Here is a 13,781-nt window from a genome sequence, read left to right as displayed (position 1 = left end):
ATTTTGTATTACGTAAATCATAATTAAAAAAAAAATGATATCCCCAACAAATTAAAAAAAATGGTATCCCCAACAAATGCTAGGATAGTGGGGTTGGGTAATATATCTTTTCATTCACCGCAACCGCACAGCTGGTCCGACAAGGGTACGTTCAGAGAAAATAGTTAACGAAATTCTGCCAAGGATTCTTGATTTAAACCTCAAATAAATATGGGGTCCACAAATGACCTCACATCCACAAAATTTTAACATCATTGTACGAACCTAATTAAAAGTTTGAAAATGTTATTATTTTTAATCCAACGGATCGGATAAAGTTCTCATCGGACGCCAAAGTTTTGCTATATCTTTTTGCATTCATAAGGAAATACCTAAACGATCCCTGCCAAGAATCGAGTGTGCCTATAAATAGAAGCTTCATCCTCTCATTTCCACACAACTCCATCAGACAAACACATACAGAAACCTTCTGATCTCAAGCAATGAAGGCTGCCTTGCTTGCCCTGTTCTTCCTTGTCTTTGCCTTCACATCAGCCAAAGCAAGTATTTTGGTTGACACCGAAGGCAACGCCGTCAGAAATGGTGGCTCATACTACATCCTTCCAGCACGCCGGGGAAACGGCGGCGGCCTCAGCCTTGCGGCCATCGGCGGCGAATCTTGCCCTCTTACCGTTGTTCAAACTTTGTCCGAACAATCCAACGGTTTGCCCACCAGACTTTCTTCTCCTTACAAAATCCTTTATCTGCCCACAAACTTTGATTTGGACTTCACCGTCGTTGCACCACCAAAGTGCGCAGCCCAACCGGCGAAATGGACGATCGTCGGCCGAAAAGAAGAGAATAGGCAAGTGAAACTAGCGGGACAGCAAGACACCGTACGTGGTTCGTTTAGAATTCAGACACATCGTGGCCTGACCTACAAGATTGTGTTCTGTGAGAGTGGTGAAGAGTCTTGCAGGGCTCTTGGGCTTTCCAACGATGACAAAGGACACAGAATTTTGTCTATTAACGATGAAAATCCTTTCGTTGTCGTGTTTCGTAAGGCTCAATCATCTGCCGCATAAAGGGTGGACTGCACTGCGTTAATGCTGAGGAAGCCACTGCATGTTGCAAGACTTTACATAACTCCTTGCACGTAATAATAGAATAATGGTTCATGTGTTTTCCTCTTCTACCTCTGTATCTGAAGCCTAACATAAATAAAATCATGTTCCAAGTGGCTTCCTTTTCTCTTTTAATTTCTAGCTCTTTCACTACTATATATATATATATATATATATATATAAATATTACGTTTGAAGCACTATTACAAAAAATATATTTAACAACGGTTAAAATGAGTTTTTCATGACGGTTTTAAGAGCGACGTCTATGCTATCGACATAAAATATAAAAGATTTCACGATGGTTGAAGAACCGGCATGGTATGTGATTTTTCACGGCGTTTATATAAATAACCGCCGTGGAAATTTTCTTTTTTTTAGGTTACTTTCATCCTATTGATTAGGATGGGAATAACAAAGCCCCAAAGGAAGGGGTTTGAGAATTAATTAACTAATAACCTCTTACTAGTTAAAAGCATTTTGATGAAACAAATGTAAATTCTTTTCCATCATAATAGCGTCCTTTCGCTTCGCTTTCTACCACCAGATCGAAGTTATTAAGATTTAATAAAAGTAAAATCAAAAACTCAGATTTGATAAAATTCATGAATTTCAGGCTGTCAAACCACAAAAACTATGAAAACCATGGAAAGAATGGAGGAGAAAGGGTGAAATGGCAATAGTGACGGTAACAACGACAGCAACGGTGATGGAAGAACATGGCGGAGATGATAGAAGCAAAGGTAGGAGGAGGCAGAAAATCGAGTGAGGAGGTAATGGGGGATTATGAGCTCTGACTCTGAAAAGTAAAAACTATCGCATGATGGATAGGGTTTTAAAATTTTGATAGACTTTTTAAAGTGGTTATTTAAAAAACCGCTGTTAAAAGTATTTCTTAACATCGCTGTTAAAAGAAATACTTTTAACAGCGGTTTTTTAAATAATCGCCATGAAAAGTAAAATTCACTTCCCTATAATTACAAAAATACCACCGTCATGTTTTTTACAGTGTTTTTTCTAATGATCGTCGTAAATTAGTGTCGTGAAAGCTCTTTTTTATAGTAGCGAAGGTGTACAACTTAAACTACTCCTACCTTCTTACTGTTATTGACACTAAAATTACAAGGATAATATATACACCCCTCCAATCCTATACATGAGATCATATCCATTAGGAGAAATTCTTAGGCGCTCCAGCAGCACCAACTCATCTGTGCTCTATCCAATGAGAAGGCTCCAACTCAGACATTCTTAATCTCACATGTCAGCCAGCTACTTTTAATTGTTTTATTGTTTTAAAAATTAAAAATGTCTTTGATAAATTCCTCAGGTTGCCCTCCCTTTTCTCTTTCTCAACCCCTCTCTTCCTCACTCCCTCCCTTCATTGACGACCTTCCTTCCAGAACCTCAGCCTTCGCCTCCACCTCATCCGGCGCCACCCCTCCCTCTTCGCCAGAAATATCCGCCATAGCTGATCTTACCAACGCTGTCACCATTCTCACACTCGCATCCAAATGCTCCAACTTCAAAAGATCCCAACACCAGATCTCAAATCCACAATGTGTTGATACTAATACATATAGCTAGAGATAGAGTAAGTAGCTAGAGAAAGGAGCTTGAAAATAGCGATTTAAGAGAGAGAAAGTTTGAGGGGAATGCTTTTTGTTACCGTTATTCTTATTTCTAAGATTAAAGCAAGAAGAGGGAGAAGAAGCTTTGTTGATTCAGATCCGCAAAGTGGAAGGGGAAAAAATGCACAGTGGAACTGGATCTACAACCTATTGCATGTGTTCTAGGTTCAAGACTAGAATCACCACGGTTGCTAATGAAGGATTTTTGCCATCACTGGTGTAGGATGCCACCGCCGTTGGGATCTAAGAAGTAAATAGAGAGATGAAGGGAGGGAGGGAGAATTTGAGACTGAGAGACAAGGAAGCTATCGAGAAAAGGTAAGGGGTAGTAAAGGAAATCATTAAACCCTGATATTTTTATTTTTTTAAAACAATAAATTAATAGAAATGAATAGAGTGACATGTGGGATTAAAATTACCTGAGTTAGAGTATTCTTATTGGACAGACTACAAATGAGCTGGTGCTCCTAGTGCACCTAAGAATTTCTCCCCCATCTTTGTCTACTCAATTAATTATACCAGTGGTTGTTTTGGAATTGTTAAAATTTGCTATATTTAACAACTTTTAACTAATTTTATTCACATCATCAAAGTTGTTAATAGGATTTATGAAAGGGATCAGAGGGCGTGTGTGTGTATTAGCAGTGGGAGGGAGTACTAGATATAACTGGAATAATGGCCATATATCCTCTAAGATCGGTCGAAGAAAGTAGTGGAATATTGTAAAAATGTGTCTCAAGAAGGACATTGACAATGCTTATTATTTCTATACATTTGCACATATATAATCCTAGGTTTCTTCGTACTCATGATTAATTAATTGGACAAAATTAATGATAAATAAGCATAAGGGTAGTAAAATCATTTATGAGGATTATTTATGTGCTTATTTTAGTTTTTGCGTGATTTTCTGTTGTAGGGCATTTGATCTCTTTAGCTTGTTTGCATTTACATGTGAGGAATCCAGACTTAACTATTCACACGAAGAAAACAGTAATTTTTTTTCCGGAAACGTTTGCTACTAAAATCTTAAAACTCAGTACCTTTTATTTTATTATCGGGTAAATGCACAATTTTACCATGCAACATTAATACACTGGAATTGCGAAGAGTTGATGAACTAATAGAGATTGCAAACAATGAGTTTAGCTCAAATTAAAGAACTTATCCCTTTAATCATAGCATAATCAACTCAAATTACTGTCAGTTCTCTAGCTCGCATGGTAGGTTCCTGAATTTGATGAAATGTACGTAGGAGGATAATTGCTGTCATTTCACATTATAAGCTGAGGACAAAACAGTCCATTCATTAATAGCTAGCTTGTGCGATTGTAATCATCTTTCACAGCTCTCCTCTTCCCACAGATCTTAATTGCACCAAAAACGTACTGTTTCCAATTCTAAATATAAGTGTTCGTTATAAGATGTTAATTAAGTGATAATTTTTAATGCAAATAATTACAAGAATAACTAACTTAACTATTTTTTTTATTTTTACAGATTAATTATGCAGTAACTTCTATATTTTGCTCAAGAAGGCTAACCAAACATAGATGCCGCATAGTAATGAACCTCTGATTATCCTTATCATCCCTCCCTACCTCCACTCCGATATGGTACTAATAAATGTACGATTCAAGATCCCAAACAATTTTATTTAATTTGTTTGCCAACTTTGTCTTAGTTTTCCGCAATAATAATGAAGAAACTACAGTTTTCAGTCATATCATTTTGCTTTTTTTTTTTTGGGGTTTCTTGCTCCAATTATTGCGACCGTTAATTTGGTCTTGAAGCTTCAAAACAATCGCAATCCGTGATGGCTTTAACTTTGGGGCCCTTTACAATTTCAAACTCTCAATAAAGTTAAGTCTCTACATATAACGTCGTTTAAACTTACTAGATATTACTCACTGATAAGCGACGTTATTTCCTTTTTGTTATATGTATAATTTTTTGCTCTAAATTATTTATAAGGTAACAGAAATACAATCCTCAAATATTGTAGTTAGGTGGTTTAATTTGGTTATAATTGAATATAAGACTTCAATCTGTTTTATTTTTTAAATTTATTATATTTTCTCTAAACTATCTCGATTGATTGCACATAATACAAAATTTCTATTAAAAAGGAGTTCAAATACAAATGATTAGAGAAAGTATTAATTCACACACATCTTTTACAAATAAACAACTTAATTAATTATCTTACGCTTTATAAATTATCTATCTAACTCCTCTATATTAAGGACTTAAAGAGAGTAAAAAATATGGTAAACAAGTTGATAGGAGTGCTTATAAATATGAGTGAGGGAATCTCAAAATTTTAAACTTGGCATTATCATCTCTCATTTATTAAGGGTGGGATAAAACAATAGTACAATGATTCTTTTAGACTCCCTTTGTCTCTTCCTTTTATAATTTTTTTTTGCCAGCATTTATAATTTCTTTTTAAACTATCCTTATTAATTACTTTCACATATTAAATAAATTTTCATCAATGTAGTAGTTCTCAACGTAAATTATTAGAGAGGATACTTCAAGAAAATTAACATAGATTTTTTAAATTATTAATTTAATCAATTTTTTTAATTTCTATAAACTAGTTACCTTTAACATACTAAAACAAGATTGAGTAAATCTTCTTTATTGACGTCGCAGGGTCCTTTCCCTTTATGACAACCGCACAGCTGTGGCGACAAGGTCTCGCTGAAAGATACAGATAATCATACATAAACGACAAATTTTAGATGAAATTTAACTCCCATAATTAAGTAGCATGATCGCTATGAGCATCAAATATAACATTTCATGCATCCTCTCGTTTTCATGCCACCACATCACATATACAGTTGAGTCCCATTTTTATAAATTATGAACTAAGATGGAGCCTTAATAATATTTTCTCCGATTTAAAATATAAGTATCAAATAATTAAATCATTCAATTCAAAAAATTAGTTAAAAATAAAAGACATGTAAAAATATAACTTATTTTCCTAAAACATCCTTATTTATGGAGTGAGTGAGTAGGATAAAGAATGGGTAAGAAAAGATATTAGTGAGAATGAATGAAAAAAAGATGAGAGAAATCTATAATTAGTTAATAAAAAAAATGCATTAAATGATAGGGCAAATTCAAATTAAAACTTGTAAAAAAATCAAACATCTTTAAAGGTTTTATGCTTATATTTTCAAACCAAGGAATTATATATGTTTATTTTGGCTACATTAAATATACAACTCAAAATTGTGACGCATGTGTTATTTTATAACTTAGATTTTTAATTTACTTAAATCTGTGAGAGGGCTGTGTTAGTTTAATTAATGATTATGACTATGTGAGTTTTGGATAATTAACATGCCAAGATGGGGAAGCTTTATGAGTTTAACTCTCTCCCATTATCACATGCTTATTTGGGTGGGCTTAAATAAGTGCTTATAAACACATGTTATGTAAGTTGGGATAAAATTTTTCTTATATACTTACCTTATATTCTGTAAATAAAAAACTACTTATAAGTTGTTTTCACACTAGGTCATTGGAGTTGGGTGATATATCTATTCATTCACCGCAACCGCACAGCTGGGCCGACAAGGGTAGGTTCACAGAAAATGGTTAAAGACTCTAATGATTCTTCTTTTTAAGTTTTGCCAAATCTTTTGCATTCATAACGAAATACCTAAACGACCCCTGCCAAGTATCGAGTGGGCCTATAAATAGAAGCTTCATACTCTCGTTTCCACACAACTCCATCAGACAAAGGCATACAGAAACCCTCTGATCTGCTCACAATGAAGGCTGCCTTGCTTGCCCTCTTCTTCCTTGTCTTTGCCTTCACATCAGCCAAAGCTGGTGTTTTGGTTGTTGACACTGAAGGCAACCCCGTCAGAAATGGTGGCTCATACAACATCCTCCCAGCACGGTCTGGAAACGGTGGCGGCCTCGACCTTGCTGCCACTGGTGGCGAATCTTGCGCTGTTACCGTTGTTCAAGCCTTGTCAGAACAATCCAACGGTTCGCCCACCAGACTTTCTTCTCCTTACAGAGTCCGTTATCTCTGCACAAACCTTGAAGTGGACCTCACCGCCGTTGCACCACCACAGTGCGCCGCGAAACCGGCGAGATGGACGATCGTCGGCCAAGAAGAGGAGAATAGGCAAGTGAAACTTGCGGGACAGCCAGACACCGTACGCGGTTCGTTTAGAATTCAGACACATCGTGGTTCGACTTACAAGATTGTGTTCTGTGAGAGTGGTGAAGAGTCTTGCAGGGCTCTTGGGCTTTCCAACGACAACAAAGGACACAGAATTTTGTCTGTTAACGATGAGAATCCTTTCGTTGTTGTGTTTCGTAAGGCTGAATCATCTTGTGCATAAAGGGTGGACTGTGCTGCGGAAATGCTGATGAAGCCACTGCATGTTGCAAGTAGTTTACATAACTCCTTGCACGGAATAATAAATAAAATAATGCTTCATATGCTTTCCTTTCCTACCTCTGTATCTGAAGCCTAAAATAAATAAAATTATGTTCCAAGTGGCTTCCTTTTCTCTCTTTTCTAGCCCTTTCTCTACTATATCTACCATATATATATATATATATATATATATATATTACGTTTAAATTTGTACAACTTAAACTACTCCTAGCTTTTTACTGCTATTGACGCCAAAATTTCAAGTATAATATATATACCCCTCCAAATCGATTAATTAGTCCTTAATGCAAAATTCGTTATGAAATTTAATGAAGCACCTATGACGCAATTTCAAAATACGCTTTTGTCTTTTTTACTCTTGTTTATCTCTTTCATCCTTCTCATCTTTGTCTATCCAATTAACTATACCAGTGGTTGTTTGGAATTGTTAAAATTTGCTATATTTAACAACTTTTAACTAATTTTATTCAGATCATCAAAGTTGTTAGCAGGATTTATGAAAGGGGTCAGAGGTTGTGCGTGCGTGCGTGCGTGTGTGTTAGCAGTGGGAGGGAGTACTAGATATAACTGGAATAATGGCCATATATCCTCTAAGATCGGTCGAAGAATGTAGTGGAATATTCTAAAAATGTGTCTCAAGAAGTAGGGGTGTTCAATTTGTCCCGTCCCGGTCGTCCCGTCCCGGTTCCGGTGAGTTCGGGACGGGACGGGACGGGACGCGGGACAGGGTTGTCCCGTCCCGTCCCGTCCCGTCCCGGGATATTTTTTTTAAAAAAAATTATTTATTAATAATTATTATTAGATTATTCAATTTACTTATTAATAATAATAATTATTTTTATAGTGATTTTTAACTCTTAAGTTGTAATATTATCTCAACAATATTTCCTTCCTCAATAAAATAATTCATAAGGCCATTATATAGTGTTTTTTTTATCGTATTTTTTTTTACAGTATTGTTTTTACACCTTTTTTATACTATATAATTGAGTTTTCTATATAATATTTTTTATAATTTTTTTATCTTTAGAAGCCTAACAAAAAATAAGCATTATAACATAAAAAAATTTCATATAAAAAATTATAGTTTTTTTTTTAAAAAAAAGGGGGAGGGCAACGGGACACGGGACTAAAACCCTGTCCCGTCCCTGTTCACCGGGACGGGACCGGGACGGGCCTGTCCCGGTCCCGTCCCGTCCCGTGAGCACCCCTATCAAGAAGGACATTGCCAATGTTTATTATTTCTATACATTTACACGCATATCATCTTCGCACTCACTGTTAATTAATTGGACATAATTAATGATAAATAAGCATAGAGGGTAGTAAAATCATTTATGAGGATTATTTATGTGGTTATGTTTAGTTTGTGTGATTTTCTGTTGTAGGACATTTGATCTCTTTAGCTTGTTTGCATTTACATGTGAGGGACCCAAACTTAACTATTCATACAAAGAAAACAGTACTTCTAATTCGGTCCTGAATATATGACCTAACTGTTAAATTAATTTTGGTCCTAAATATAAGATCTATTTCTTATATTTATCAATTTGTGCTAAACTACCCCTATGAATACTTTCTCAATCATAATCAAGTAAGTAAGGGAGGAATGATATTAAAAAAGATGATTATAGTGTTTTAGGAAAAATATGTCATATTTCTTATAATTAAGTTACCTAACTTCTTTAATCTAATCAAACTAGTTAAATTTGTCTTATATTAAAGACCAAAAGAGTAATTTTTTCTCGGAAATGTTGCTAGTAAAATCTTAAAACTCAATACCTTTTATTTTATTATAGGGTAAATGTACAATTTTACCATACAACATTAATACAATGGAATTGTGAAGAGTTGAGGAACAAATAGAGATTGCAATCAATGAGTTTAGCCCAAATTAAAGAACATTTCCCTTTAATCATAGCATAATCAACTCAAATCACTGTCAGTCCTTTAGCTCGCATGGTAGGTTCCTGAATTTGATGAAATGTACGTAGGAGGATAATTGGTGTCATTTCACATTATAAGCTGAGGACAAAGCAGTCCATTCATGAATAGCTTGGGCGATTGTAATCATCTTTCACAGCTCTCCTCTTCCCATAGATCATAATTGCACTATTAGGAATCAGTTTCTGTGCTCATCACTCTGATGAGTACTTTAGGCTCATTAGATCTTGATGATCCATATCTTATTTGGATGGTCTAGATTTGATTTTTTTTATATTTTTATATGATTATTTTAATATGAATACAATCTAAAATAGAGATAATCTCTTAACTATTATTCGTTAAAAGAAAATTTGTTACTTAAAAACAATTGATTAAAAATTTTAAATCTGAACACTGCAACTGACTCCACATAAACTGTTTCCAATTCTAAATATAAGTGATCGTTATAAGATCTTAATTAAGGGATAATTTTTAATGCAAATAATTACAAGAATAACTAACTTAACTATTTATTTAATTTTTACAGATTAATTATGCAGTGACTTTTGTATTTTGCTTAAGAAGGCTAACCAAACATACACGTCGCATAATAACCAACCCCTGATTATCCTTATCATCCATCCCTACATCCACCCCGAAATGTTCCTAATATATGTACGATTCAAGATCCAAAACAATTTTCTTTAATTTGTTTGCCAACTTTTGTCTTAGTTTTCCACAATAATAATGAAGAAGCTACAGTTTTCAGTCATATCATTTTTTTTCCTTGTTCCAATTATTGCGACCGTCAATTTGGTCTTGAAGCTTCAAAACAATCGCAATCAGTGATGGCTTTAACTCTGGGGCCCTTTACAATTTCAAACTCAATAAATTTAAGTCTATTTATATAACGACGTTTAAACTTACTAGATATTGCTCACTGATAAGCGACTTTATTTCCTTTTTTATATGTATAATTTTTTGCTCTAAATTATTTATAGCGTGGCAAAACTATACTCCTCAGATATAGTAGTTAGGTGGTTTAATTTAGTTATAATTGAATACAAGACTTCAATCCGCTTTGTTTTTTAAATTTTTTTTTTTTAAAACTATCTCGATTGATTGCACATAATACATAGTTTCTATCAAAGAGGAGTTCAAGTGTAAATGATTAAAGAGAGTACTTCATGAAAATTAACACACATCTTTTACAAATAAACACCTTGAGTAATTATTTTACTTTTTATAAATTAGTTATCTAGCTTCTTTATATTAAAAACTTTGAGAGTAAAAAAGATGGTAAACAATTTGACAGGAGTGCTTATAAACATGAGTGAGAGAATCTCAAAATTTTAAACTAGTGTTTTTTTTTGTCAACAGAATTTTAAACTTAGCTTTATCAGCTCTCATTTATTAAGTGTAGGACAAAACAATAACACCATGATTCTTTTGGACTCCCTCCAATCTTAAACGTGGAAATTTATCAAAAATTTTATTTTGGTCCTAAATGTAATATTTCAACTTACTTTATCTCTTCCATTTCTAATTTCTTTTTAAAGTATCTCTATTAATTAATTTTACATATTAAAGAATTTTTCATCGATGTGGTAGTTTTCAATGTAAATTACCGGAGAGGACACTTCAAGAAAATTAACATATATTTTTCAAATTACTAATTTAATTAGTTTTTTTTTAATTTCTATAAACTAGTTACCTTGAACATACTAAAACAAGATTGAGTAAATCTTCTTTATTGACGTCGCAGGGTCCTTTCCCTTTATGACAACCGCACAGCTGTGGCGACAAGGTCTCGCTGAAAGATAAAGATAATCATACATAAACGACAAAATTCAGATGAAATTCATGGGGAAAATCAATGGTTGGCACTAACAATTATGGAGATCGGGAGGGTACAGGCAAGGATCGGAATCAACATGATTCTCGAAATCTCATGGGTATAAAAGGAAATAAAAGTCAATGATTCTCTCCGGAACTAAGACCAAATGAGGATAGATGGAGGATAGGGTTAAGAAGTATATATGCCTGATAAGGCGGAAGTCTTAAATAGGATAACAGGGAGAGAATAGTTCCTCAAAGGAGGCATGGATACAATGGAGAGAGAACAAGCTGGGAGAGTTGGCAGGAATATCCCTAATAAAACTTGGGTGCAAGTGGGCCCAAAGAATAGCATCAAAAGCTCGAGAGGGGGGAACAGGCAAAGAAAATAGAAGCGGTCCAATAAAAACCGATGAACCTATCAAACCTGTGAGGCTGCTACAGGCCCAACACGTGCTAGTCTCTAATAACCCATTTTCAACACTAGACACTATAGATTAGGCAGAGGATATAATCAGGGCGCAGAAGGGAACGGAGCCCACGATATAAAACCACAGTACCCTGGATTTCAAGAACAGCGGTTGATGCAGGAAAGTGAGTCGTGGGGCTAATGTAAATAGAGAATTCCAACTGACAAATATGGAGATGACAGTGGTTGCTATAGCCCTTTCTTTAGAAATTGTTAATTAATGAAGCTACTTTTTTGGAATGCAAGAGGGACGGGGGCTCCCTCCTTCCCAGGCTTGGTCCGAGAATTGGTTAGAAAGCACAAAGTGGATTTTCTTGCTATTCTAAAGACTCAAATAAGTGGTGATAAAGCCAGAAGAAGAGTACGGCGGTTGGGATTTTCTTATTATCGGATTGTTGGTGCATAGGGGTTTAGTGGGGCCATTTGGGTCTTGAAGAATAATGATAAGTAGAGCTTTTAAGTTCTAGAAACCCACGAGCAATTTGTGCATGTCCGAGCTAATGATAGCCAGTGTCAATCTTTTGTCACGGCTATCTACGCCAGCCCAAATCCTGTAAAACAACGTAATGCATGGAGAGACCTGAAGATCGTTCAACGTAGTCCATGGAGCATGGTGCATTAGAGGGGACTTTAATGGGACTATAAGAACACATGAACAGCGTTCTACTTCTAATTCAGGAAGTAACACAGATAGAGACTTTAGTTTGTGGGTAGAGGAAATAAAACTCAATGACCTGGGCTGTAATGGTCCCTTTTATACTTGGAAGCGAGAGTAGGATAGACAAAGTACTAGTTCTGGGGAATTCTAAGTTTCTTAGTGTTTATCTAGAAGCTTCTATTCTACATTTACCTTTCTTTAAGTCAGATCATAGGCCCCTCCTTCTAAGCTTAACGAAGGAAGAGACGCAACAAGGACGGAGAGAAATACCTTTTAGATTTGCGGCATCGTGGGTGCTGCGCCAGAATTTTGGGGACTTCGTGAGACATAATTGGGCATACGGACTGGGAATGGCAGAATAATATGAAAAATTTTCAGTCCGAAATCATAAAATGGAGCCACAATGTTTGTAGGCGCTTGGGTCGAAAGAAAAGACATTTGATGAACACATTTGAGGGACTGACAAACAGAACAAATACATGTTTTAATAAATATTCCTTGGAGCTCCTTATTCAAAAAGTTTGGAGGGACTTGGAAGAAGTGATCCTCCAAGAGGACCTGCTATGGGCATAAAAAACTTCATCCGATTAGTATTCATTAGGTGACAAGAACTCTAAATATTTCCATACTCAGGCCAATAGTCGATGGAAACGCAATAAAATTACTACCTTGCAAGATGATTGCGGAGTGCGGATTTATGAAGAAGCCGCTATAAAGGATGTTGCTTTGAATTTCTACCAGAACCTTTTTACCGAGGATGAATGTGACACCTCTGAATCAGCTGGTAATCTTTCTTATCCTCCTATTCTAGATGAGATGGTTCGAATGATGGGCAATGAAGTCTCTACTGACGAAATAAAACAAGCTATCTTTTCTGTGGGGGCTCTTAAGGCTCCAGGCCCTAATGGTTAAAATGCCCTTTTCTATCAACACTAATGGCAGCAGGTCGAGGCCTCAGTTGTTAATCTTATCTAGAGAGCATTTCGAAACCCCTCGTTAGTTGGAGAAATAAATAAAACTTTAATTGCACTGATTCCGAAGAAAGAGCAACCAGAGACCATATGAGATTTTCGCCCTATTAGTCTTTGTAATGTTATTTACAAGGCAATCACCAAAATCATTGCTAATAAAATCAAGACCATCTTGCCATCGGTTATTTCTCCTAATCAATATGGATTTGTACCTAGTAGACATGGGTCTGACAATATTATAATTGCTCAAGAGGTTATTCCCTTGTTGAGGAATATGAGGGGAAAGAAGGGTTTTATGGCCATCAAAATTGACATTGAAAAAGCCTATGATCATTGTCGATGGAGCTTTGTTATGAAGCTCTTGGAAGAGCTGAATGTACCCCATTATATTAAGAATATGATTCAGCAATGTATTATGTCCCCAGCAATGCGAATACTGTGGGAAGGAAGCATGACCCAGGAGATATCACCCTCTCATGGTTTACGACAAGGTTACCCTATCTCACCTTATCTCTTCATTATTTGTATCGAAAAACTTACTCATTTGATACAGGAAGAAGTACAGCGAAAGAGGTCGAGACCGATTAAACTGCATAAGAGTGGACCCCTATATCTCATCTATTCTTTGCCGATGATCTTATCCTCTTTGCAGAAGCTTCTCTCGAACAGGTTGAAATCATTAATTATTTTCTGGAGAAGTTTTATAAGCTCTCAAGGCAGAAGATGAGCCAGAGTAAAACGCGTGTCTTCTT

At 35.5% G+C, this 13,781-nt stretch overlaps 2 protein-coding genes across 2 annotated transcripts; both read left to right on the top strand.

The window, feature by feature from the left end:
• The first annotated feature begins 431 nt into the window (after positions 1-431).
• LOC114734532 (trypsin inhibitor DE5 alpha chain-like) lies at positions 432-1,235 on the top strand. The gene has a single exon (XM_028922145.1). The coding sequence runs from the start codon at positions 483-485 to the stop codon at positions 1,062-1,064; it is 582 nt and encodes a 193-aa protein (XP_028777978.1). The 5' UTR covers positions 432-482; the 3' UTR covers positions 1,065-1,235.
• Positions 1,236-6,525: 5,290 nt separating this feature from the next.
• On the top strand, positions 6,526-7,281 carry LOC114734530 (trypsin inhibitor DE5 alpha chain-like). The gene has a single exon (XM_028922144.1). It carries the CDS (start codon positions 6,526-6,528, stop codon positions 7,108-7,110), a length of 585 nt encoding a protein of 194 aa, XP_028777977.1. The 3' UTR covers positions 7,111-7,281.
• The last annotated feature ends 6,500 nt before the right edge of the window (positions 7,282-13,781 follow it).

The sequence above is a fragment of the Neltuma alba genome, unplaced genomic scaffold, assembly GCF_004799145.2.
Source record: "Neltuma alba isolate B1F8T4 unplaced genomic scaffold, ASM479914v2 tig00013108_pilon, whole genome shotgun sequence".
Lineage (NCBI taxonomy): Eukaryota > Viridiplantae > Streptophyta > Magnoliopsida > Fabales > Fabaceae > Neltuma > Neltuma alba.
The sequence above is the reverse complement of the archived record's forward strand: the minus strand, read 5'-3'. Positions and strand labels throughout refer to the sequence as shown.